The sequence below is a fragment of the Podarcis pityusensis genome, assembly GCF_964106645.2.
Source record: "Podarcis pityusensis genome assembly, chromosome: Z".
Taxonomy (NCBI): Eukaryota; Metazoa; Chordata; class Lepidosauria; order Squamata; family Lacertidae; genus Podarcis; species Podarcis pityusensis.
The window spans coordinates 18947163-18974066 of record NC_138044.1 but is presented as its reverse complement, the minus strand read 5'-3'; the positions used below and the strand labels follow the sequence as shown (position 1 = coordinate 18974066).

At 45.7% G+C, this 26904-nt stretch overlaps 1 protein-coding gene across 1 annotated transcript; it reads right to left on the bottom strand.

Annotated features, from left to right (window-relative positions):
- Window positions 1-124: 124 nt before the first annotated feature.
- On the bottom strand, window positions 125-12514 carry UBAC1 (UBA domain containing 1). The gene is made up of 10 exons (XM_080989902.1): window positions 12300-12514; window positions 11547-11667; window positions 10902-10975; window positions 9893-10000; window positions 5957-6059; window positions 5573-5681; window positions 3704-3941; window positions 3031-3117; window positions 1686-1824; window positions 125-973 (listed from the first exon to the last, which is right to left on the bottom strand). Exons 1-10 carry the CDS (start codon window positions 12435-12437, stop codon window positions 858-860), a joined length of 1233 nt encoding a protein of 410 aa, XP_080846028.1. The 5' UTR covers window positions 12438-12514; the 3' UTR covers window positions 125-857.
- Window positions 12515-26904: the final 14390 nt, after the last annotated feature.

Below are 26904 nucleotides of genomic sequence, written 5' to 3'. Positions count from 1 at the left end.
CTTGGTTACACCAAATCTGCTCTTAGGGTAGGCACAAACCAACCCTATTCCCAGAGGTCTAACAGCACTTGGTCTCACCCCCACCCGGTCATGCTGCCCTCAAGAAACAACTAGCACAGACAGCCACATGCAAGATGTGTTTTATTCTCTGCGAAGGAACCCTGACCAAAACCAGGCCCGGCCTCAGAAGGGCTTCAGACAGAAAGAAAAAGCTGGAGGTGACCAATTCTTATGTTCTTAATGCCAGCTCCTTCAGATGGGGTGAGGAAGGTTACTTCCAGGGTCTCTCTATTCCACAATGACAAAAAACAGAATGCCAGAATGGCGTTCGTTATCTCAGTGCAGAGGTAACTGTATGAGGAGAAACAAACATTCTGGAGCTGACACTGTGGGGCCAGTCAGGAAGAGGCCTCTGCACTCAGTCTGAACATTAAAAACATGAATTATCTTTTCATTTCTTCAATAAACACATTCTGAGATAACTGTGAACACCTTTTCATGTATTTAGATGTATAATTTCCTGTTTCTATAGAAACACTTGAAAGAAAACAAACACCTAAGTCTTCAAACCATCTTCCACTAACACGGGGTGTGTGTGTGTGGAATAATAATAATAATCACACAGTATGTAAGCCAGAACTGCAAACAAAAAAGTGGGTGACACAGCAACCCCAAAATGCAAAGAGTGAACACCCAACACACTACTTCTGCTCTCTCCTGGTAAACAATTTGCCCTTTTTGTTCTTCTGGAGACTCGGGGCCAAAAAGAGTCCAAAATGACCATACAAGCAAGGAGGTTTACTCCTCCCCCCTTCGTCTTGTTCTTCATCTTGTTCTTCTTCCTCCTCCTCTTCCTCCTATGTGCGATTCAGGGTCTGGAAGATTCGGGAAATCTGTAACATGACTGGCCCTGTTTCTGGATCGTTCATCCACTGAGTGCTGTTTAAAGGGTTTTCAAGCATGTCTTCAAAGGCTGCCAAAGAAAGGAGGGTGGGGATGTTCAATTTATAAGATACAAGATAAACTACAACATTTTATGCATTTCCCCATCTCAGTTTCCAACCTGGACTCTGAGTCCAGTTAAGCAGCCCAAAACAAGCATCAACTGGAGAGACTGAAAATTCCCTTACAAAAAGAAACTGGTCCAATAGGCTGAACTACTTTTGTAGTTTAATTGCTGCAGATTCCATTTTGTTGCCGTCTTTAGGTTCTTATCTGAAACGCAATACCATTTTTTGTAAGCCTCCTGGGATACTGCAGGATTTGGGGTTGCTTAACACAAAGGGACGCAGGTAGCGCTGTGTGTTAAACCACAGAGCCTAGGACTTGCCGATCAGAAGGTCGGCAGTTCGAATCCCCAAGACGGGGTGAGCTCCTGTTGCTCGGTCCCTGTTCCTGCCAACCTAGCAGTTTGAAAGCACATCAAAGTGCAAGTAGATAAATAGGTACCACTCCAACGGGAAGGTAAACAGCGTTTCCGTGTGCTGCTCTGCTTTGCCAGAAGCGTCTTAGTCATGCTGGACACATGACCCGGAAGCTGTACGCCGGCTCCCTCGGCCAATAAAGCGAGATGAGCGCCACAACCCCAGAGTCGGCCACGACTGGATCTAATGGTCAGGGGTCCCTTTACAAAGAGTTATACTAATTCAGCCCACACAGATTTCCCATGGCACGAGAGTACTGACCGAGTAGCGTTTTAGGATTCGTGAGTCCCAACTGTACCACTGGGTTTTCTAGGATGGCTTGGAAGAGGGGGCTGGCAGGATCTATCCCCTTGTCTAAGTCTTCTGGGGTGGGCTTCCGGTCTCCCAACAGCCACTCACACTGCAGAGCAAGTCAGAAGGAAATACGTTAAGGCAGCAAATCCTTTTACAGTGGTACCTTGGGTTAAGTACTTAATTCGTTCCGGAGGTCCATACTTAACCTGAAACTGTTCTTAACCTGAAGCACTACTTTAGCTAAAGGGGCCTCCCACTGCCGCCGCGCCGCCGCCACACGATTTCTGTTCTCATCCTGAAGCAAAGTTCTTAACCCGAGGTAATATTTCTGGGTTAGCGGAGTCTGTAACCTGAAGCATATGTAACCTGAAGCGTATGTAACCTGAGGTACCACGGTACTTCCCTTTCCCTGTAAACACAATTCACGCATGGCTCTGCTTTTTAATGCTTAGTTTGGAAGTCTTAGTACAGTTTCTGCACAAAAACAAGGGTTACAATTCAGACACAGACAAAGTTTCTTAAGAGATTACCTGAAAGCAGCAGAAGCTCACCCAGGAAGGAGACAATTTCTCCTGCTACACAGACCTGCTTTGCAAGCATTTTCTAGAGAATCCGGTGGCCAGATGAAAAAAAGAAAAGCCCCCCAGTGCAACAGCCTCACTCCTCGCTTGCTTTTACAGAGCATCCATCTTCTAACAACATTTGTTTTCTGATGAGGGAAACAAGAGCATGGCAGACGAACACAAGCTCCAAGGAAGCCAATGGAGATTTCACACAGAAGCAGGCTACCTGCTCTAACCCCTCTCTACTACTACCACCCCAGCCCAGCAATGGTCCTTTCCAGTATAAGGCTTGGCATTTGCCACCCACTGCAAAGTACAACTTCCATGTGCTATCCCGCTTAACACTAGCTCCTCACATGTGGCTTCCAACTCCCAAGCCCAAAGGAGTCCTAACAGGATGAGCTGAAATAAGCTGCAGCTTTATAAAATTCTCCACTAAGCAGGAATTACTGCATTTCATGGCAAGGATCAAGGATTGTGCCAATTCAATTGCACTGGGGTGGCCCAGGGTTTTTAAAGAGGGAGAATTACATGCATCTCCACCAAAATCTCAAATGCAAGGATCCATTCTTGGTGCATCTAGGAAAAAGCCATGCCATCCGCTAAACGTTCCCCACAGAAGGGACCTTGAAAGAATTCACCCACATCATGAGGCTCATCACCCAAAGGCACCCACAAGGTGCATGTGATGGTTTGGGAGGCAAAAGAGAACAGGCAGAGCCCCCAGGCATGATGGTACAGGTACTCACTGCTGCGTTCTGCTGGTTGTTGTTCACTCGGAGGGCATCCACCACCTCTCTCTCATCAAAGCCCATCTCCATCAAGGCAATGACAGCCTGAAAGCAGAACCACAGAGCTTATGTCAGGGACAAGGGCAAAGCCCTTCCAAAGGTCTACAACATACCCAAGTACGTGGCAGAAGAGGAGGAGAGAGGCCAAGTTTCTAGGAGCAAGGAGATTGTAAAACACAAGCCTGTCTGTAAAAGAGTATGCATTGATTTTGATGAGCCCCACTTGTCACCACGCTCTGAGATGCAAGAGATGCAAAAATATATCACAGGCTAGATTGGGCCCTTTTGGTGTCAGTGCTGGAAAATTTGAAGTGGGTGTTTTGACAGCAGCAGCACTAGAGATGCCTGCAACAGCCCAGGGGACAAGCTGGGAAGCTGAAGAATTTCTAAATGGTTACCATCCTACCCAAAAGCATTTTTATCATGTTGGCTTTTGGGGAAAAAACAGACGGCCACAGCTTTCAGATTAAAAAAGCAGTTACCACAAAATACCACCACTGTATAGAATCAAATGTCCATTTTGGGAATCTGACACACTGTGGACTGAGAATTTATGGACCATTTCCAGTGGCATCAGCAGACTCTCACACCAAAATCCAAAAGAACACATGTGCACATACAGAAAGCATACCCGCGGATCAGGCCGGAACTCTCTTTTCCTGCGGATCTTCTTGAATATTTCTGTCAGCTCATCTTTTGGCTCTTCTCTCCCGACTTCTTGATTGGGCCCCTCGAGCGCCTGGGCAGGGGGGGCTGCCACTCCTTCCACTGAGGCATTTTCCAGAGAGAACTGACCTGGCAGGGGGGCATCAACGGTGGGGTCATCCGAGTGTTCAATCAGCCACTCCATGGCCTGCGTCACAGACATGCTGGGTGAAAAAGTTGACAAGTAAGGAAGCAGCACCAACTACATTGGGGCAGAAACAAACTGGGGTGGGGGTGGGGGTTTACCCTTTGCCGATTCTCAGTGGACTTTGGCTCCTGCCACTTTTGCCAGTGGCCCTGCAAACCACAGTGACTACCAGCCACACTTTTGTACTTCAGTGGAACGGACTCCCTTGCAAAGTGGTGAGCTCTCCTTCACTGGAGGTTTTTAAGCAGAGGTTGGGTGGCTTTAGCTGAGCTTCCTGCACTGAAGGGGTTGGGCTGGATGACCCACAGGGTCCCTTCCAACTCTACAGTTTTATGATTCTATGAGACAAGAGAGCCTGGGAGAGAAAGAGCATTATGCGTGTGCACCAGAAACAAGCTGGAGGAAATGAAGGACAGCTGAAACTCTGTGGAACTGCACACCTGGAACACAGAGACCTGGGTGTTGCTGGGGACCTTTAGCAAGCCATAGAGGGGCAGGAACTATGGCAAGTGCTCACAGAACTCAACGCCAACTGGCTAATTCAGCCTGGAAACTTGGCTGGGCCTCCCATTCTAAGCTCGAGCATTCACCATTCACCACCAATTCCCTCAAGAGCAGCAGAAAGCTACAACTTCTGTATATTCTGTGTATTCACAAAACTGAAGAGGCAGCAAGTGGCCAACTCTACTTGCTCCTGTCACTTGAAAACAGGCAGCCAACCATCTCTTCACACTCACTTGCAGTTCTGTCTACCAGCAACAGCCCCCTGCCATTCCCCTGGCTCATAAAACCTATAATATGCTTGGGGAATATGTTGGAAAGGGAACAGGGAGAGAAATCACATGGTGGCTCTCCCTGGAACCTTTCTTTTTTTAAAAAAAATAAGCATACCTATACATAGCATTCCCAAATAGCAATGCAATCATGGGAGAAGGAGCCTCTCCAATTCGGATTCATTTACTGGTATCAAGTCATCAGACCATCACTTAATATATATATATAATGCTTAATAAAGGGAACAGCTCATCCTCAGAAGCGAAGCACAAGTTCAATATAAAGGGTTATAGCTCCTGTTGTCATGTTGGTTAATTTCAATGAGTGCTGTGGATATGAACAAGCTGGAAGGTGTGTAGAGGAGGGCAACCAAAATAATCAAGGATATGGAAACCAAGTCTTAATAGTTGAGGGAATTGAGTATGTTTAGCCAGGAGAAGAGGACAATAAGAGGACAATGAGAGGAGATATGATAGCTATCTTCAAATATCTCAAAGGTTGTCCCATGGAAGACGGGGCAAGCTTGCTTTCTCCTGCTTTGGAGAGTAGGTTCCGAACTAATGGATTCAAGTTACAAGAAAGGAGATTCCAACTAAACACTGGGAAGAACTTTTCTGACAGTAAGAACTGTTCAACAGTGGAATGGACTCCCTTGGAAGGTGGTGGACTCTCCTTCCTTGGAGGTTTTTAAGCAGAGGCTGGATGGACATCTGCCATCAGTGCTTTAGTTGAGATTCCTGCATTGCAGGGGGTTGGACTAGATGGCCCTCAGGGTTCCTTCCAGCTCTACAATTCTATGAGTCTTCACTTACAGTCTTCTGTGGGGGGCGGGGACCCATCTCAAGGGGAGGCTCAATTGCCAGGGACACCTACTGGTTCAAGCGAAGAGCTTTGACCGCTCTGCTTTCTGGGAAGCCCATTTCTGTCAGTTGGCGCAAGGCAATCTCATCCACTCGGTCGTCCTCATCTTCATCCAGCATGGCTAGGGACAAGAATGGCAAGGTCAGTTCACACCTCAGCTCTACCAGTGCTGCGGAAAAGCAGGTCCATGTGTGCTTGGAGCATCGATCTCTACTCACGAAAGCCGGGGGGCACTTGCTCCCCACCACGCTTAAACTTCCCCAGACCTTCCTAATCTCCAAAACAGTGCTTGCAGTCCATGGCAGGAGCCATGTCAGCCCCTCTGTATGACCAGTGGACCAAACACACCTCAGGATGTAAGTCCTAGGAAGAAGGTCAGAAAACACCCCATCGTACCATTTGCTTTCTTAAAGAGCTCAACTGCATCTGGGTTCAAAGCTAGCAGCTTCTGGGCAACTTCTATGAGAGAAACCAAGATCTTCCGAAGCTCCGTCTGGAACTGAAAGAGGGAAGGCAGTCAAGGCATTTTGTAGGTCACTTGTCAGGCATGCACCTTCCGCCCTTGTTCCTGTGCCAGGAGCGAGGGAGGGCAAAGAGTACTGAGCAGAATGAAGGGGGTGAGGAAGGTATGGGGGGTTTCTTAAACACCTTTTTTTCACCATAAGGTTTATAGGTAGGTTACAATAAAATAACAATACAATGTTCAAATCAGAAAAACACTGTGGGGCTCAGGTGTCAAAGGCTCGGGGAAAGAGGTGCAGCTTAAGAATACACTCATATTACGCTAATACTAGAAAAGCACCATCCATGAAATCTTGCAAAAAGTCAATCAGATCACAACATCTTATGAACCTGATTGCTTTCCAACACACATAAGTTATTAGTTCCATCAAGAAAAGGAGGATGCCAAATCACTGGCCTGGTTTGCTAGTGACATTCAACCATAGTTAAAAATGATGGTATATGGCACCAGACAGACTTGCAAAAATGAATAGATTGATTAGTAATAAATGTTGGAGATGCAATAAGATGAAGGGCACTCTATACCATATGTGGTGGACATGTTCAGAGATCAAAAAATTTTGGGAAACAATCCATGAAGAAATTAAAAAAATAATAAAGGTTTCATATAACAAAAGGGCAGAAACATACTTATTAGGAATTTTGAGTAAAGATATCCCCAAAGATAAAATTAACATATTCCTATATGCAACAACAGCAGCGAGAATGTTGGTGGCCAGTTACTGGAAAGTAAATAACATCCCAACAAAAAAAGGAATGGTTAAGTAAACTATGTGAGTATCTGGAGTTAGCAAAATTGACGGATATAATAAGGCATAAATCTAAAACTATGGTACAGAAACAATGGGAATGCTTAAATGAATATTTACACAAACAGGCATCAAACACGAAAGTTTGGTTGTGCTTAGACTAACCTTGTGAAGAATACAGAGAATACAAAGATTAGATGGACTCCGAAAGAATTTAAGGAAAGGAAGGGACTGAAGAACAGATGTAAAGGTGAATTAGATAACCAAGAGACGTGTGGTGAATGCGGTGGAAGTCTTTTATAATATTTTAACTAGGATTTAAATATTGTAATGTTTGAAGTATGAATTTGGAATAATTGATTATGAAAAGTATTTTTTCTCTTCATTTTTTTCTTGTTTCTTTCTTTTATCTTTTGTCTTTCTTCTTTTCTAGTCTGCATTCTGGAAAATTGTGTAGACAAATTGTTTTTATGTATGGTTATGTATTGTTTCTATTTCTTTTTTTCTATTTCTTTTTTTGTAGTATATAGTAAAAATAAATAAATAACTAAATAAATAAATAAATAAATAAATAATGGCTTAACACAGGGGTGGAGAATACCTTTTGGTATGAGATTCAAAAGCAGCCAACCTTCCACACATGACACTGACAGACAGGCAGCCATAGCTAGAATCCAGTGCTGTCTGGACTGGGTACCTTTTCTGCTGCCCTGACTCCAGCAAGATGGGAGCCAGACTCAGCTTTGTTTATGCCCTGATGTAGCACTAACAGGAAGCAGTGTAGGGACCCAGCGAGGATTCATTAGTACAGAAGCATGCAACTACTTTGCAGTGAACCATCACTTATTTTTAATGATGGCTAAACAGAACCATAATTTGTAAACTGGGCCCCTGAAGGGCAGGAGGGAGCAGCTGTCCCTGGGTGCTCATAGCCAACAGAGTAAAGGTAAAGGACCCCTGGACAGTTAAGTCCAGTTGAAATCGACTATGGGGTATGGTGCTCGTCTCTTTTTTAAAAAATAAAATTTTAAAGTAGTTTTTCCATAATGAACATCATATAAAATAAACATTGATACAATATCACAATGTGGGAATTTTCCCATCCTGTGACTTCCCTCTCCCCTCTCCATGGCTCCATTATTTTTGGTTATATCAAGCATGTCCAGGTCATATTTTCCATCTGTATATATCTAATTCTTATCTATCATCATAATACTGCAAATGTTTTTCAAATCCTGATGTATCAACTTGTATACAATGCTTTGACATATATGCAAAAATAATAATAATTCCCATTCATTGTTAAATTTGTTATCATCCTGATTTCTGAGTCTTCCTGTTAATTTTGCCACCTCTGTATATTCCATCAACTTAATTTGCCCATCTTTCTTCGTGAAAATTTTTTCCTCTTTCCAGCATTTGGTTATCAATTTTCGTGTGGCTGTGGTTGCATACATAAATAGATTTTTATATTTTTGGGGTATTCCCCTTGCTGTTATTCTTAATAAAAAGGCTTCTGGCTTTTTAACAAAAGTTATTTTAAGCATTTTTTTCAATTCATTATATATCCTTTCCCAAAAATTCTTTATAACTTTGCATTGCCACCACACATGATAAAATGTACCATCTACCTCTTTACATTTCCAACATTTCATTTCTTCTTATTTGTACATTTATGATAATTTTACTGGCGTTAAATACCACCTATACATCATTTTCATATAATTTTCTTTTAACAATGTACAAGCTGTAAATTTCAAATCATTTCCCCACAATTTTTTCCAATCTGACATTTGGATATTATGTCCCATGTCTTTGGCCCACTTTATCACTACACATTTGACGTCTTCATCCTTAGTATCCCATTCAAGCAACAAGCTACATACTCTTGACAATACAGTGGTACCTCAGGTTACATACGCTTCAGGTTACAGACTCCACTAACCCAGAAATAGTGCTTCAGGTTAAGAACTTTGCTTCAGGATGAGAACAGAAAGCGGCGCAGCGGCAGCAGGAGGCCCCATTAGCTAAAGTAGTGCTTTAGGTTAAGAACAGTTTCAAGTTAAGAACAGACCTCCAGAATGAATTAAGTACTTAACCTGAGGTACCACTGTACTCTATTATCACATTCATTTTTATCAATGATATTCTTCCTATCAATGACATATTTATTCTTATCCAAATCTCTAAATTCCTCTTTATCTCTTTCCATGTTTTTTCATAGTTATCTTTAATTATATTTATATTTTTCCTGTTGGCCAAATTCCTAAAGAATTCACTCTTTTATGAATATTTATACCTGCCTTCTCTTCTATCTTAATTTTATCTTGTCCTGAGACATTTTTAACTATACGTTTTGTTTTTGTTTATTTAATTTAAAACCTGATACTAGGTCGATTTTTTTTTATTTTCCTCAATACAGTGGTACCTCTGGTTATGAACTTAAATTCGTTCGGGAGGTCCATTTTTAACCTGAAACCGTTCTTAACCTGAGGTACCACTTTAGCTAATGGGGCCTCCCACTGCTGCCACCACGCAATTTCTGTTCTCATCCTGAGGTAAAGTTCTTAACCGGAAGCACTACTTCCAGGTTAGCGGAGTCTGTAACCCAATGCGTTTGTAACCCGAGGTATCACTGTACTTCCGATAACAAAACTATCGGATCTTCCACCGTGATTACTAGATCATCTGTGAATGCTTTCAATTTATAGGCTTTGCTCCCCACCTTAATTCCTTTAATTGCATCGTCCGGATCATGTGGCAAGACTTAACCACTTCTGGTGCATGAAACACTCTGACAAGTATACCTTCCTGCCACAGTGGTACCAACTGATCTACTTGTGCTGGTATGCTTTCAAACTGCTAGGTTGACAGGAGCTGGGACAGAGCAACAGGAGCTCACCCCTGCCAACCTTACAATCAATAAGCCCAAGAGGCTCAGTGGTATAGACCACAGCACCACCTGCATCCCTAGCCAGCAGAGTAGTGACTGCTAGAGATCGCTGAGCAGAGCTGATGGGCCCCAGACTGTAGCAGCCCAGAAGAGAAGCAGAGTACTCACATCCCTCATACTGTGGTGAGCCACACTGCGGTCCACACTGTGGGACGGGAGGCTGGTGGTTGCCTTCAGAATTGCCTCCTTGTCAGGTGCCTTCTGTTCCTGTTTCCGCTAAAAGAGAAGTGAAATATGCTGTCTGCATAGTGCAGCAATCTCCTTCAAAGAAGCAGGCATCAATGAGACAAGAACCAGCTCCTCCAGAAAGGAAATGCCCATTCCTCTTATAATGAGGGTTTCATTTCTTGAGGAGCCTTTCTAGATCCTTTAGGGAAGCACCCTCTCACTCTCTGCCAATGGTGCCCACCAGGTGGGGGGACGATGCAACAGCCACCCTTTCCCAACCACCCTACATGCACATTTTGTTGGCCAGCTAGTCATGCCTCTTGCCTTGCAGTTCTTTTCATCTCTTCCACAAAAATGTTGGGAGAAAAAATATCCCCTGGCCCTTTAAAAAAATGCCTTACAAGATGTGTGCATTGATAACTGCTCTCTTGGGGACATACAGACACCCTGCTTATCAATTAAGGATAGGAAGGCTGCCAGCAAGCAGCTAAATATAGAACCTAGGAGATCTTGAATGATCAGCACACACCGCCCAAAATAGGCTGCAGGGACATAGAGCTCAAAGCCGGCTGGGGGGGGGGGGGGAGAGAGAGCAGCTGCTTCCCACCTGCTGCCCAGATCTGCCTTTGCCGCCCAACATGCACACAATCAGCCACACAGCTCTACTTCGTAAACCTGACTCTTAAAATTTCTCCCAGTGCCCTGGGAGATCTGCTCTGCACTGGCTTTGGGTAGCTCCCATGCTGGCTGTTTTTTCACAGAGAGACTCACAGGGTAAACACAGGCAGACTGTGCCTTAAAGGATGCAAAGAAAGAAGCAGAAATACTCCTACAAGCTGACAAGATGGGCTCTCTCCTGAAATCCAAGCCAGATGAGCCACAGGTATCTTTCTACAACTTGTCAAGGCAAAGGCCAGAAGAAGCCACCCCACAAGGCCCCTGGACTCACTTTTTCCTCTGCAGAAATGTCCACCATTTTTGGAGGGGCAGGTGGAGCTCTTTTCTTGACTAGCACTAAAACATCTAGAGAGAGAAGAATTGTCTGGAGTCAGAGAACAAGCCTTCCTTGCACATTTTCTGCAAAGGGGGTATGGGAAGATAAAGTATTCTGCTGTGTTATGTCCCCACCAGTAGAAGATGAGTCCACAAGGAGAAATGAAATACAGGCCCCCATTTATATGGGTGTTCTGAGGCACAGCATACGTCAGTGAAATCGCGTATAATTGAAACCCATTGAAAAGCCTGCAACACCCTGTTCCCCCTTTTAGTGATGCTTCAGTGATTTTTTCATGATGCTTCCAGGTCACTTCTGGCTTCAGCATGATGCACGTATACACAATTGTTCACATATTGAACGTGCATAAACGGGGGGCTGCCTGCAGAGTAATGACTTTAATACTATTTCTGAGGACAGCATATGGCAGTAAATGATACAGTCACATTCCCCTCAGTGTCCTGAGTGCTTAAGAAGCTGAAAGTTGTCCTCCAGACAGCAATTCAGATGGGCACACTTCTGCCCATTGCTTAAGACTAATTGCACATTCTGGGTATCTGGATACTCCCTGGGGTGTTACTTATCACAACACTCCCTTACCTTGGTCTTGAATATTTTCCTCCAGGACCGTTTTTGTGTCGGTCAGCACCTTTTCTGAAGCTGCATGTATCAATTTATGGTGTGTTACACATTTTGGATCCTCCAGGCTGCCGGGTGCACACTGAGGTGGGAAAGTAAAAAGAAGCAGAAGCTGAATCAAACTACTAAACTGGGGGTGGGGATGGGGTGTGTGTGCACGCAAGCCTTTTCCACCTGGGCCAAACGCTTCCAAGGTACATCGCCGCAACAACAAAACAAAACAAAACCCAGCCCCTATGTTCTGCAAAATCACAAACGGTCAGAAAAACCCTGGGAGAGAAGGAAGTGAACGCAAGGTAGGGAAGGCTGGAATTCCGCAGCTGAACACCAGCTTCGCCTGCAGAAGGCCCCGCGGAGGAGGGGGCATAGCAGCACCCCTGACTCCCAACCCCAGAGGGCCGAGGGTCGGATCCGACAGCTTCTCGAGGCAACAACTGCGACTGCAAGCGGGGCATAGCTGTCAACTTCTCCCTTTTCTTGCGAGGAATCCTATTCGGAATTAAAAAAAGGGAAGCGTTGACAGCTATGAAGCGGGGAAGCGGGCGCGTCTACCAGCCGCCACTTCAACGCTGGCCCTGCAAAGCCTCCCTCCCCCCCCCCCCCCCCGCTGATGAACCCAGCAGGATCGGGGCCGCTCCGAGCACATAAGGACCCCTGGCCAGGCCCCGCATTCAGCGCCCCCCTCCGCTCCCTCCTCTGCTCCCCTCCGCTCACGCGTTTGAGGCAGCGCTCTTTGAGCCGCTCCACGGCCGCGTCCTCGGGCACCTCCTCCAGCCATTCGGTGCCGTCCAGGGCGCAGACGCGGACCCGCAGCACCTTCGCCGCGAAGATCTTGTCCTCCTGTACGAACATCGCCGCATCGCCGCCGGGAAGCCGCCCAGGGAGAACGCAAGGATGCGAACGGCCGGCCGGGAAAGGAGACCGGATGTGGGCGGAGAGAAGGGAGGGGAGGGGCAGGAAGCCCGTCGCCCGTGGGATACCGGGAGCTGCAGTCCCAGCCTCCGCCGCGGAACTACCCGACGCTCTTCTATAGAGATAGGAAAGCTGTAGAGTGGATCATTGCCTGGTTGACAGAGGCAACCTCGGGGGCCGTTTCCAACCCGCCCAACCCGGTAGCTCCACCCCGAGTGGACTCCCGCGGAACTCCTTGGGGAAAGAGGCTCCTCTTTCAGGCGCAGTTTTCAAACATGAGAGAACAGCTCTCATAGTATGCAGATGTCCAAAAATAGCTTTAGCATATGTAATGAGACAGGAATCCAATATCTCTATTCAGTTACTAAACTGAAAACTATGGAGAGACCTGGTCTGAATAGAGATATTGGATTCTTGTCTCATTACATTGGCTAAAGCTATTTTTGGTCATCTGCATACTATCCCTTGCTTTTTCCTGTAGGACTAACTGCAGTCGTTAACAGCCACAGGTTTACCATACCCATTGAGTCAATCACCCATATCCTACTACCCTTCTGAGGAAAACCCCACCCCATCCTCCCACTATATATAAGGGTCTGGTGACTTCTGTTTCAGTGTATCTGAAAAAGTGTGCATGCATACGAAAGCTTATACCAAGATCAAACTTAGTTGGTCTCTAAGGTGCTACTGGACGATTTTGTAATTTTACACGAGGGGCTGATGGTGGGACTCCGAGGTTGAAAAGTTGCTTGCAGCTTAAAGTGGGGGGAAGAGACCTACAACCTCACAGTGTAGGCCAAGGTTTCTGTTCCCACACTGCAGGTGTGGGATCGGACAGTGAAAACAGCTTACACAGTAGTTCAGAGAGAAAGAAGGGGGCTGTACCTAGACAAACCCCTCCAGTTCCTTGAGAAAGGTTTTGCTGGTTTTTCATTACAGCAGATAAGTCTTAGTAGTTTGTTAAGGATTCCCACTGCCTGCAGTAGCATCCCTGCATCAGAGACATCTGAGAAAGTGGCATGGAATGGGTGCTGTCTCCCCCACTTTTACTATTATTATATTCAGTGCTATTTTTCTAGAAAAAGAGGTGCCAGAACTCACTATGAATGCTTCCTTTGTTTTCTTATAATGGCAATGGCATCCAACTGAGAGGTGACAGAACTGAGTTCTAGTGAGTTATGGCTGAAAAAAAGCCCCAATTATATTATGTATGTTATGTTTTAATATGTAAAAGGCCCAGTGGTCTCTTTATTTTATTATTATTATTATTAGTAGTAGTAGTAGTAGTAGTAGTAGCAGCAGCAGTAGTAATAAATTGTACAGGGTGGAGGTGGGAGCTGGGTGAAGTTGGTTTTGCAACCACATTGCCTAAAGCTCAAGGTATTTTTCTGTCTTGGGGGGGGGGGTGAGAGAGAGAGAGACAGAACACCAGCTGCTCCCCAAAACACAGAATTCCCACTTTCTGCTCCAGAGTTTTGCATGTGCCCTGAACATATCTACCCAGGTTTACTCCAGAGTAAGCCCAGTGAGGTTGACTCCCTGGCAGTGTTCGAAATTAGCCAGGCTCCAGTTGCATTTTGCACCTGTATTTTGACCACTTGCGACCAAGTGAAGATGCCCGGGTGCCAGGATGACTCTCAATATCTCATTGGATCTGGATTATTTTCACACACTAATATCCCATCCTGTAGAATTCTTTCAGTTATATTTTATCTGCATAATTGGAATGAATTTCTGGAACCAAATTGCTTTTTCTGTGCAGCCTGAGCAGGAACAGTCACCATTAAGAAAAGGAGCTTGGAATAGGTCAATATATACAGGAACTGTCCCTGAATGAAGTGAATTTTCTTCTTTAAGTTCTCAGAGCTTTTAACCTAGCTCAAGATTGTCATCAAAACTAGCCAGATGTTTAACTGAGAATCAATCAAAGTCAGCCCACCATTTGAAAAATAAGACTTTAGAGCCGTCTTGCCCAAAAATGACAACAAAACATTCCATTTTGGTGACTACAACCTTGGTTTAAGCAGTCATTTGGGACCTAGCTGTGAGTTTCTAACCCTGCTCCCTGGTGTCTCCAAGGAGGGTTGACTGGAACACCCGCAGAAAGTGAGTGTGGGGAGGTTGGATCCCACTCGTGTCATAGTCTCAATTCTCGCCCAGAAACAGAAAACATTTCAAAGGTGTTTTTTCACAATAGGTTTTGACAATTTGATTTAGAAGGAACAGAAAGGCAAAGGCAAAGCCATCCTTCGTGATGGATTAGTGATGCTCTAGAAATGACAAAGCCCCACAAGAGGGCAGAGGAGGGCTGGAAGCACCAGCCAGAAAAGATTGAATCATCTCCACCGCATAGAATCACAGAACTTTAGAGTTGGAAGGGACCCCAAGGGTCATGTAGTCCAACTCCTTGCAATGAGAGGGTCTTGGGGGTAGCAGCCGCTTAGAACATCTGCTGTGATTGATGGATTCCCATTAGCAACAATACTTAATTGGAAAGTGCAACACACACTTCTTTTATTGCATTTTACCTATTTACTTCAAATTAAAGCAATGAATTTCATTCAAACTTGACTTCCCTTGCAATGCAAGGTACAGGGTGGGCACAAACAAAGAGACACACGACTCCAAGGCAGGCAGAAAATAAGTCAGATGAATACACCTGGACTCCCCTGACATCAATTCAGCCTACCAGCTCCTGACCAGGACCGCCCCTCTTCCCCAGCCAAATAAAACTCCTTTCCCAGGCTGATGAAAGCAAAGGGACATCAGCAGCCATGGGAGAAAGCCAGACACTTCTATTTTGATTCCTGGCACCCTGCTTTGGGGATCTGAACTGAAAACTTTGTTGCCAGGTTGAGAAGCGCCAGTTCAAGGTAGCACCTGGAGCCTGACTCCTGAAGGGGACTCATCTTGGGATTCTTATGGCCTCCCCTTTCCCCACAGGAAGTTTGGGGGCAGCAGGAAAGGGTAACAAATTATGCTGTGGATGGTTTGAAAAGGGGCTCCAGTTCCACCACTTTCCTTCACTGGAAATTGTTGGCTGGGGCATGCATGTGGTGTTGCTATTTTCACCTGTGCTGCAATGTGGCTGCTAAACAGTGTTATGTGACCTCAACATTGCAACACTTCTTTCCCCATGTTTCTAGGGTGAGAAGGGTTTTTTTGTGGGGGTGAGGGTTTTTCCTGGGAACAAGCCATTCCCCCATGCAACCTGCCAGATTGGTTTATGCTCCGACGGCCTCAGCCCAGTATACCTGAAGGAGCGTCTCCACCCCCATCGTTCTGCCGGGACACTGAGGTCCAGCGCCAAGGGCGTTCTGGCGGTTCTCGCACTGAGAGAAGCAAATCTACAGGGAACCAGGCAGAGGGCCTTCTCGGTAGTGGCACCCGCCCTGTGGAACACCCTCCCATCAGATGTCAAAGAGATAAACAACTACCTGACATTTAGAAAACATCTGAAGGCAGCCCTGTTTAGGGAAGTTTTTAATGTGTGACATTTTAATGTATTTTTAATCTTTGTTGGAAGCCGCCCAGAGTGGCTGGGGAAACCCAGCCGGACGGGCGGGGTACAAATAATAAATTCTTCTTCTTCTTCTTCATCTTCTTCATCTTCTCCTCCTCCTCCCAGATTCATCAGGCAAACCTCTAGCCACCCTTGCACTGAGCTTTGAATGATCTTGAGGATTGAGATAATTCTTTTTTGTCTTTTCCAAATATTCATAAAGCCCTATTGCTGTGCCGTTTATTCCTTGATGGTTTCCTTAATGGGGTGGCTAGCGTCACTTGATTTCCAGTATTTTACAGACCCAGCTCCATTACTTTGCTTAACTGTGTGCCCTAACTGGGTAAAGTTGGGTTTAGATGCTTAAAGCCTATGTACTCAAAATACCTGAAGAAAGCATTACTGTCCTAGTACAAAAGTTGTATAAACAGATGGTTTGCCTCTGGAAGGAACATAGAAGAATAGAATCACAGAACTGTAGAGCTAGAAGAGATCCTGATGGCTATTTAGTCCAGTGTTCCCCAACCTTTTTCCGACCATGGCTCCCTTCCAACCTGGTTTCCTTCCTGTGGCCCACCCCATGGACATAGCTGAAGGGGGCAGGGGAGAGCAGCTGCCCCCCATAAGTAACAAATCAATACAAATCTGAGGTTCTGCCCCCCCTAACAAAAATCCTGGCTACACCCATGCCACCTTCCATCCTACTGGTAGAAAGTTAGCTATTTAAATGTTTTGTTTGTAAATAGAACATGTTATATTTATATTTTTTATAGTTTATACAAAATACAATTACATAAAATGATAGAAACAAAATGAAACATTGTTGAAACAGAAAAACATAGAATCATCTTTCTAGTGCAACCCCCTGCAATGTAGGAAACTCTGCTAAAGCATCCATGACAGATGCCCATCCAACCTCTGCTTAGAAACCACCAAGGAAGTTGAGTCCAGAACCTCCTGAGGGAGACCCATCTTCTATGTATTAAAAAAAGTAAACAATACTTAATTGACCCTAGTTATTTGACACAGAGGTGGAAACCTACAGATACAGTCCAAAAGGTGCACAGGGAGTTCTGTATATATGGGAGAATCTTAAAAAGAAAGTGGTCCTCGCTGACTTGGTGCAAAAAGCTCGTCATTCAGAGAAGCCCTGGCTGCCTAGATAAAACACTATAGCCCCCCACACCCTTACCTGGGAGTAAGGCCCACTGAACTCGGTGTGGCTTTCTTTTGAGTAGACTTAGTTATTTACTAGATGCAAGTCAGAAACACCAGATAACCCCACTCAACTAGGCACTGGGGTGGATTTCACCGGGTGCCTTGTAGAGCCAGGCCGACGGGCCCTGCGTCACTTGGCAACATCCGAAGGCCCTGATCCACTAGGTGCTGGGGTGGATTGCACCCTGCACCTTGCAGAGTGAGGCCCAGGCTGCCACCGCATCCAGCACTGGAAGCACCAACAAGCAGCTCCGGCTTGCCCAGCCCTATCAATTGCTGCCCCACCACTGCACTCACCTGACCTGGGGGTTCTGGACAGCAGGCTCTACTGGTCAAAATGGGAGGCTCAGCAATCACCTTCTCCCTCCAGAAACAAACCAGGACTGCTCCAAGAAAACCCATGTGGCAAAAAGGAGCATTAGGACCTGGTTGGCCACCCTCTTGCCAACTTGTGATTGGCCAAGCAGATAGCCAGTCAATCAGGATTAAAAAAAAAAAAAAAAACGATTTCCCCCTTTACTTCTCATTTCCCTCTGTGGCCCCCTAGCCTTGTGCTGTACCCCACCCCCATTTACGGGATTTCCACCTGTGGCCCCCTTGGAATATCCTGGGGGCTCCCAGGGGGCCGTATGGCCCCGAGTTGGGAAACACTGATTTAGTCCAACCCCCTGCAATGCAGGAATCATGGCTAAAGCATCCCTGACAGGTGGCCACTCAATCTCGGATTAAAATCCTCCAGTGAACTAGAGACCATCACCTTCCAAGGGAGTCTGTTCCACTGAGATAACTTAGTTCATAGAACATGAGACATCTGAAGGTGATGGGTTTGAGCCCCACATCGGGCAAAAGATCCTTGCATTGCAGCGTGTCGGACTAGAGGACCCTTGTGATTCCCACCCCTGAACAGAATTCCATACCCAGTCTGCATTTGTAAGAACTCATTCATTTAGTGTGGAAGCACCTGTACTTTGGAACTCCCTGTATCTTAATATCAAGCTGGTGCTTTCCCGGTATTCCTTTGGTGACTGCTAAAAGAATTCCTGTTTTGATAAGCCTGTCCATATGCTTAGAAAGCTGATGTGAATTTTAATCTGTTTTTGTATTTTAACTTTTGTATGGTTTAAAGTATTGTTGTATTTTTTTCCTGGATTTTAATGTTTTATCTTTTTGGTAATTGCTTTTTGTTTTGTTTAAAGCAATCAAGGGGCATAAATTTAAACAAACAGATAGATGCTATGGCCTCAGTTACTCTGAGCTGGACTGGGAAAGTCAGTGTCACTATGAGCAGAAAGGGGACCTGCAACAAAAAGGGTGCAGCGTATCCTCATCCCCTGAGAAGAGTTCAGCTCTTGCACAGCACCCCAGGTCCTTATGGCCTCCCCCCAGGCTGCTAGCAAATTGTGTAAGGATTTCAAACAGGAATTTCGGCCCATCCTCAATGCCTCCTTTTTTCCATTGCATGTCTTGCAGCTTACTTCGGCATGTGGATACTTTCCTCTTCAACCTGGTGTTCTATTCCTCTTGGCCTCCAACCACCTGAGCTGGCTATTAGAGGGGAATCCATTTTGCACTGCCTCTTCTCCCTCTTTATGGGACAGAATCTCAGGAGTCCCTGCATGGATGGACTAACTCTCAAAGTATTTTAAAAACAGCTTAATAGACTGTGCTGTTCCTGCCCAGATCCCATTTTCAGCAACCGAACCCCACAAAGGACAGGTCTTGTTTTCCCCAATGCCACGAGGAGGTAGGGAGCTTTCTGAGGGGGCTTGCATTTTACTTAAGAACCTAGAAAGAGAGTGTGCATTATGGCATGTTTTATCGGGGGGGGGGGGCCTCTTCCCCATTTTGCCGTAACACAAAGCAATAAAGATGAAGGCCGACAGAACCCTTCTCATCTGGCATCTCAGGCTCGTAAATGAGTCTCATATTTATAGCGCTACAGCAGAGAGGAAATGACTATTGAGCACCTGATTTAGCCATTCAAATTCTTTGTAGTGCTTTAGATTAATAAAAAGAATTTAATAACGAATCAAGATGGTTTATATGGCATGGGAATCACAGCTACTGTACTTCCATTGCTGAAAAATGGGAAGTGGGAAGAGAAAGAGGTGATATAAGCTATGGTAAAAATGACCAAAAAAACCTACCAATTCCAGTTATACACAGTGCTCTAGGGCTTGCTTGCTTTTTTTTAACCCAATAAATATAATTAAGTCTTCTGCCCATTTGAGATGATTTGGTGGGAACCTATGTAATTTTTTGGTTAAAAACCACCTCATCCTCAGCAGCTTAAGAAAGCAATTAAATGCAAAATAAATTCTACTGTCAGTGCACTTAAAATCAGATCAAGGCTCATTTACTACCACCAATGAATCAGTTATTCATTTCCAGCCTGCAAACAGTCTACTCCGTTCGTCTCCTCTCCACCACTATATTTCTAAATGCTGCAGCAACCAGTTAACCTTTGCATAGCAGCAAGTAGCTTAAAATGTTCTCAGTGCAGTTAGGAGTCACAGAATCAGAACTATAGTGTTGCAAGTGATTCAAAGAGCCATCTAGTCCAACCCCCTGCAATGCAGGAATCACAGCTACATCAGCCGGACTGCTGGGGTTCCTCTGGCTGAGGATGTGTCCTTGCTACTCTGTGACTGTGGCTTCTAATCTGAGAAGCTGGCCTGGTCTTATGATGCAAAGGTAAAGGGACCCCTGACCATTAGGTCCAGTCGCGGACGACTCTGGGGTTGCAGCACTCATCTCGCTTTACTGGCCGAGGGACCCGGCGTACAGCTTCCGGGTCATGTGGCCAGCATGACTTAGCTGCTTCTGGCGAACCAGAGCAGCACACGGAAATGCCATTTACCTTCCCACCGGAGCGGTACCTATTCATCTACTTGCACTTCATAATTTCGAACTGCTAGGTTGGCAGGAGCAGGGACAGAGCAACGGGAGCTCACCCTGTTGCGGGGATTTGAACCGCCGACCCTCTGATCGGCAAGCCCTAGGCTCTGTGGTTTAACCCACAGTGCCACCTGTGTTCCGTCTTATGATGTAGGTGTCCTTAAAAACAAAGGGAGACCTGAGTGAGGTGCAATGGGTGATTCCTGCAGAAAAGACCTTTTCAATGGTGAACCCCTCCCTCCGGTAATGGAAAGTTCTTCCCAAAGAGAAACCTGAGAACTTCCAAGAAAACAAAAGTCTCCAAGGAAGAAATATGCCTAACAATTGCTACAGTTTGATACAATTTCCTTCATAAGTCATCTGCCTATGCTTAATTTATTCATGGGCATCATTTTAATGCAACATCATACATATTCATGCCATTATTGATGGCTGTGCTAGAAAATGCTTGCACCATTTCAGAGAATTGTAAGCACAGCTCCCACTGCTCCCAAGAAAGTCTTCCGGGCCTTCCTGGGGCTTTCCTGACACTACAGACAATATTAATATTAACAATATTATTAACCATTCACATGGGCAGAGATGCTTGCTAAAGCCACAGTGGCTTAGCATTAACATGCATTTGCTGCAAGCTCAGGGATGAAATAGGATGCTTCACAAAGTTGACAGGGAGATCTGTTTTAAGTCAGTCCCTCTAAGTCTCACATGTAGCCACAACTTGATTTGAATTCTCAACTGCTGCAAGTGGGTCTAGCTGTGGCTTGTTCAACATACAGTCACCACCTGCCAAGGAGGGGGCCCAGACAGCAGCAACAGCAAAGAGTACATGAAATGGCACGGCACTGGTAGCATTTCCCTATTTTTAAATTGTGAAATGAATGCTGTTGGGATAGAGCACACAGCTTCTATGAAATCGTAACAACTTTCAAACATAAGGCATCCTTTCTTCCAGACAACACAGCTGAGCACAAACAATTTCTGAAGCTACTTTGCTTCCACAGGATAGGCCCTGCCTGCCACTATGAAACACAGACATCAGTCTAAAATCTCTTATACCTTTTATGTAAAGCTGGTACTTACCATGTTGTTACAGTAAGTGCCACACTTTTAACCAATGCTTTTCTTCTAGAAAAAAATGGTGCCAGTACTGCGTACTCTTGAGTACCCCTATAAAAAAGCACCGTCTATTCCTACAAAGGTCTTCCATCTGAATTTACCTAAAAATTTTACCTAAACGATGTCTCGTGCTTCTCTGTCAGCTGTCACACATAGGAAGGTGGCAAAAACACGGTCAGACCATTGACCCGCCTTGCCCACCTGCATGGACTGGCAGCAATTCTCCGGGGCTTCAGGCAAGATTCCAGCCCTACCTGGGGGAGATGCTACCTGCAGACCACGCTCTACCACTAACCAAACCAGAGATCCTTCCTGCCACCCTCTGCAGCGCCTTCCTTAAGCCCGACATTCACACGGGCGAACAGGGCAAAGGAAGGAAACTCAGCAACAGCAGGAGCATGGCTGGTGCTCTGGTGACCCCATGGCTGGTGCGCTGGGAAGCTGTCCCACAGAGCAGCTCAGTCATCAGCAGTCGCCAGGCAGGGGCATTTTTTTGCCGTGCATGAGGCAGGCGGCCTCAATTCTTCCAGGCTGCCCAAAGGGCCGGTCATCCAATTCACCCGTTTGTTTGGCTGCGTGGGGGTGAGAGGGGCGGCGAATGGGGCGAGGCAGGCAGAAAGCGGGCGAGCCCCAACGAATCCGCCCAGCCTACTCCGCAGGGCTGTTGTGGGGATTATCACTACGGGGAGGAGGGCAGCGGGTCCACGTGCAGCGCCCTGAACTCCCTCAAGGGGCTGAAACACCATCGCCGTCGGGACCGCCCCGCCTCCAAGCATTATCGGGATCCTCCCGCCTCACACTCTCAGGAGAGGGAGGGACGGGCGGCGGCGGCACCACGACTTAGCTGACTCTCGTCCGCTCCGTCTTCTTGCCTTCCTTACTTTGAGCCAGCGGCGAGGAAAGAGTCGCGAGGGCCGATGGCATCATCGCAGGGCGCCAATCCGCCGCAGCCTCCAAGGTGGAAGTGCGAGCCGGGAAGCGGTTACCTAGCAACGGAGAGGAAAAGTCCGAGGCCTGCTGGGCCTTTGGAGTACATCCATGACATGCGTTAAACTGGTTTTCATATTGCTTTAAAGTTTAAACCAATCGTGGTTCTGCTCCCCCCTCCCCCGAAAAAGAAAAGAATACTGTACTAGGAACTTTAATTTGTTTAAGATGCTGAGGATGGTTAGGAGGCTCTACAGCTACAATTCCCGGAGTTCCTTGCGAAAAGGGATTGATTGCTAAACCACTCTGCAATTTGCAACCCTGGGAAGGGGGAATGGGGGCAATATCCTAACTCCCGAACTACAGTTCCCAGAAATCTTGGTTTGGGGGGAGCCATGGCTCTTTAAAGTGGTCTCATAACGTTTTCAGTGCATAGTGTGGATGTAGCTTTGGTTTGCTTTTTCCTGCCTGGTAAGGGAAAGTTAGAAGAGTGGAGGGCAGGATGGGATCTCTGGCCCTCCAGTGGTTGTGGGAGGCTGACCAATCCCCTCACCCCTTCCCCCTAGCCACTGCTGATGGGGGCTCCAAAGCGCAGCCACATTTGGAGGCTCGCAGGTGCTCCTCACCCTTGTCATAAAGCTCCTCTCCCTTTTTTTCAGGGGGCCCCAACTGAGTCCATCAACAATTCCCACACTGGGCAAATTCATTGCCCTGTTGAATGTTTAACTTTAGTAAAACAAGGCATTTTCTTTAGGGTTGGGAAGTCAACCATTATTTGGTTATGCTGTTAACTGTACAACTGGGTTTTTATTTCAATTTCCCCCATAAATTTTACCCCACACCTTCAGCCTGCAAGGACAGCTAACACAAAGGGAAAAAAACAATATGGGATAAAATCAGTTGCTGATAATATGTGGCTTCCCACAATACCCAGATTATTTTGCTTCTCCTACAAATTTCCTGGGAACCACCTTAAGCCCACAAATTTCCCTTGATCACTTCTTGCCGTTTTTGTTTTCAAAAAGAGATTTGGGAGATGTGGTTCATTAGTACCACCTCTCAAGAGCTGCTTCCCAAACGACTTCTTTTTTATGACTTCCTGCATTCTACCAAATATGTCAGCAAACTTTAAATACCTCTCCTTCTCTCCCCTAGAAACCAGTTTATGGACTCTTCCATGAAGAAGAGGACAAGAAGTGAAGGAGAAGCCCTGCCTCTATTCCAGAACAGTTTTTACAATTAACAGAATATATGTACAGCCCGAGCTTACAGCACACAACTGATTCTGATTAAACATAAGGAAGAACTTTCTGATGGTAAGAGCTCTTTGACAATGGAAAGGATTTCCTAGGAAGGGGGTGGACTCCCCTTCATTGGTGGTTTCTAAACAGAGGTTGAATGACCATTTGTCAGGGATGCTTTAGCTGTGATTCCTGCATTGCAGGTGGTTGCATTAGGTCAGGCATCCCCAGACTCGGCCATCCAGATGTTTTGGGGCTACAACTCCCATGATCCCTAGCTAACAGGACCAATGGTCAGGGATGATGGGAACTGTAGTCCCAAAACATCTGGAGGGCTGAGTTTTGGGGTGCCTGCATTAGGTGATCCTTGAGGTCCCTTCCAACTCCACAGCTATGATTCTATGAAAATGATGTGGGGAAGCATTAAGTCATCACACTTGAGTGCCAGCATTCTGTACACTGCTGTTGCAATTGCCACAGATGAGATGGCAGGGTGGGAAGAAGTGATCCCCAGTGCTAAGAAACCAAGAGGTTGAGTCTCCCTGTGACCCAGGGCTAGGGAATATCTATGTTGTACTATTTTATTGTTGTTAGCCACCCTGAGCCCGGCTTCGGCTGGGGAGGGTGGGGTATAAATAAAGTTATTTTTTATATTATTATTATTATTATTATTATTATTATTATTATTATTACAGCAGCTCTACAAATGTTGATGGACTCTTAGCTCTTCTCAGACCCTGCAGCCAGTATGGCCGGTGGCCAGGGATAAAAGTATTATGCCAGATTTTCATGAATATGATTTAAGGGACCCACACATTTTAGATTTCACACTTCTCCCAGGCAAATCCAGCAGTAAAGGAAATAAGATAAAGCTCCATGGCTACGAGGAAGAGCTGCACTAGGCAGTGTTTCTAAGGTAGGGGCACTTATTTGTTTAAGAGAGTTCTCTCCACTTCAACAGCAGGGAAAGGTACATGGAAAAATGTAGGTGAGTTAATTAATTAAATAATAATAATAATAATAATAATAATAATAACAACCAACATTTCCCAGTCTACAGATTTGGCATTAAACAGGATGAGTAACCAGTTCCATGATTCCACCAAACCAGCAGTTGTAGCTGCAGTTGTTCAGCACCAATTAGGGGACAGTTCCACAGTCCCAAAAGAAAAAAAATGCAACCAAATATTCACAGAGTTGGGTTTTTTTTTAAAATGCAAAAGTTGCCAATTGGGGTGGGGAGGCCAAAACAGCAGCCCCTTCCTCACGCTTGTTCTCAGGCAGTTTTTCCAGCTTTGCATTTGCTCTGGTGCTGCCTCCTTCTGGAAAGGCTCCTTCACTCTAGGAACTGTGTCATGAAGCAGCAAATAATTCATTCCTATTTCTTATTCCTGCAACCGACCACCATCCATCCCCTACTGACAATACTGCAAGCCAAAGACCTCATTTGGGAAATGGCATTGATAAGTAATCAGTGTGAAGTATGGGAGCATCTGGGCTTTGGCTTTCCTAAAACACTGATGCCTGCAAGAAAAGGGAAAGTCTGATTATAACAACTCATTTAGAATAAATCAGTTTGGAAATGGCTTCTATAACACAGTAGGAAGTTTTATGATTCTACATTACAATGGTTTAGGGGGCCCCTCCTATCCATAGGAAAGAAATTAAATGGCTGTGGTTTGGGAGCAATTGCTTTATATATATTTTAGGTAACTAGAGGAAAATGCAACTTTGCAGCATTTTAATGGTCAATTTGCCTAGGTAAACAGGCAGTAAACTGACAGTTACTGCAGCTATCATGCTTGATGTTGAACACTGGCCTCGGAAATGGGCTGCAAGAGAAAAGCTCAAACCAGCCATGGATCCTTTAGGTGGCACTTTTACGTGGCTATAGTCTCATGCACTAACACCTGTGATGAAAACATCCTTTCTTACTATGTTTTGATACAACAGGGTACCTAAGCTCAAATTTAGGTCCTTAGTTGCTGTAAGAGCTAACTGCCCCCCCCCCAATACAGCTCATCTTTGCCCTGCTCAGTGATAATCCTAGCTGGCATACATCAAATTGATAAGACTGCGTATCAGTGATATCATCAGGATTGGATGCCGGGGGCAGAACTCTAGGATTCAGAATATGAGCCACCCACCCACACCATTCCACCATTCCCACATGCAGCAGGGATAGCATACCACGTTTTGAAATAAGTAAAGCAACACACATTGGGCTCCAGAGACCAAAGTTCTCAAATGGCCTGCACTAATATCCAGGGGCTCTCTAAGCTTCAGAAAGGGGCCTGGTCCAGACCTTATTTGGAGAATCCAGGAACCAAATGCAGGGCCTTTTGCAAATAAAACAGATACTCCACCTCTGAGCTTTTCCGAGCGTTGAGAACTGGTTGGCTGGCAGAGTTGTCACTCCATGACTTATTACTTGACCATTTTTAAGTGGCAATGACAGAGACTAACCTCAGGGCCTTTGAAAGGAAAAGCAGCTGCTCGAGTTAGTTCTGTCAGGGCCCCTTACTTGGCCCACAAGACCATGTTCCCCTGCCAGTAGTGCTCACCTGTCCTACTCCTAACATGTGTGGGGCAAGGGAAGATGTGGCTTCTTGTCAAAAGTGGGGCTTGCTGGCATAAGCACTCAACTTTTCTTCAAGAAGCTTGATTTCAAGCCAATTCCCCAGGTTGGAGATGGGACTGGCACACGGCACAGCCACCATCTGTCTGTGCCATGTGCCCCTTACCTGGCCTGCCCCACCTCCCACACCATACCTCCCCCTACCCTGAACCACTGTGATTGGGACCTCTCCAGCTCCTCTTTTCTGAGGCACATCCCATAAAAAGCTCAGATTTAGAAGCATACAAGGTAAAAGAATAACAATTTAAAACATTTTTTACAAATGCGGAAATAACAGAACTGAAACCAGCTAAACAATACCCCAACCTAAAGGTCTGTTCAGCTGCCTCAGCTTTCAAAGCTGCAGTCAGTCAGGGCCCAGCCCTCCTAGGCAAGGTGGAAAAGATCTGAAAGGCAGGGAGCAGGTCCCCCAAGACTCACAACCAGGATGGTGTCTGAAAAGCTCAGCAGTCTCAGCTACACCCGCACAACTCCTCTGTAGAATGAGTCCCCCTTTATCCTAGCAAAACACTATTTCTTCCTCCACTTGCCTTGCACTTTCACCCGTCTTAAAAGCAAACAGAGCTCCAAAACAGGAATGTCATGGCCACCCCCAGAAGTGATGAGGAATAACCCCTTTTTGAAGATTCAATTGTGCCTCAATACTTACATATGAACACAACCTATTTATCTGTCAATAAACGGCACATAACACAATTCAGAGGGCTTATACTCACAGGCGCTGTATTGCAGTAAAATGTAGGGGACAGGACCAGATTTATAGGAAACCAGAATCATTCTACGCCCCACCCTACCTCAGCGCCTTCTTACCCCCATTGTACTCCAGAAATGATGGATGAGGGAGCAGGGCAGCAGAAACAAGAGACA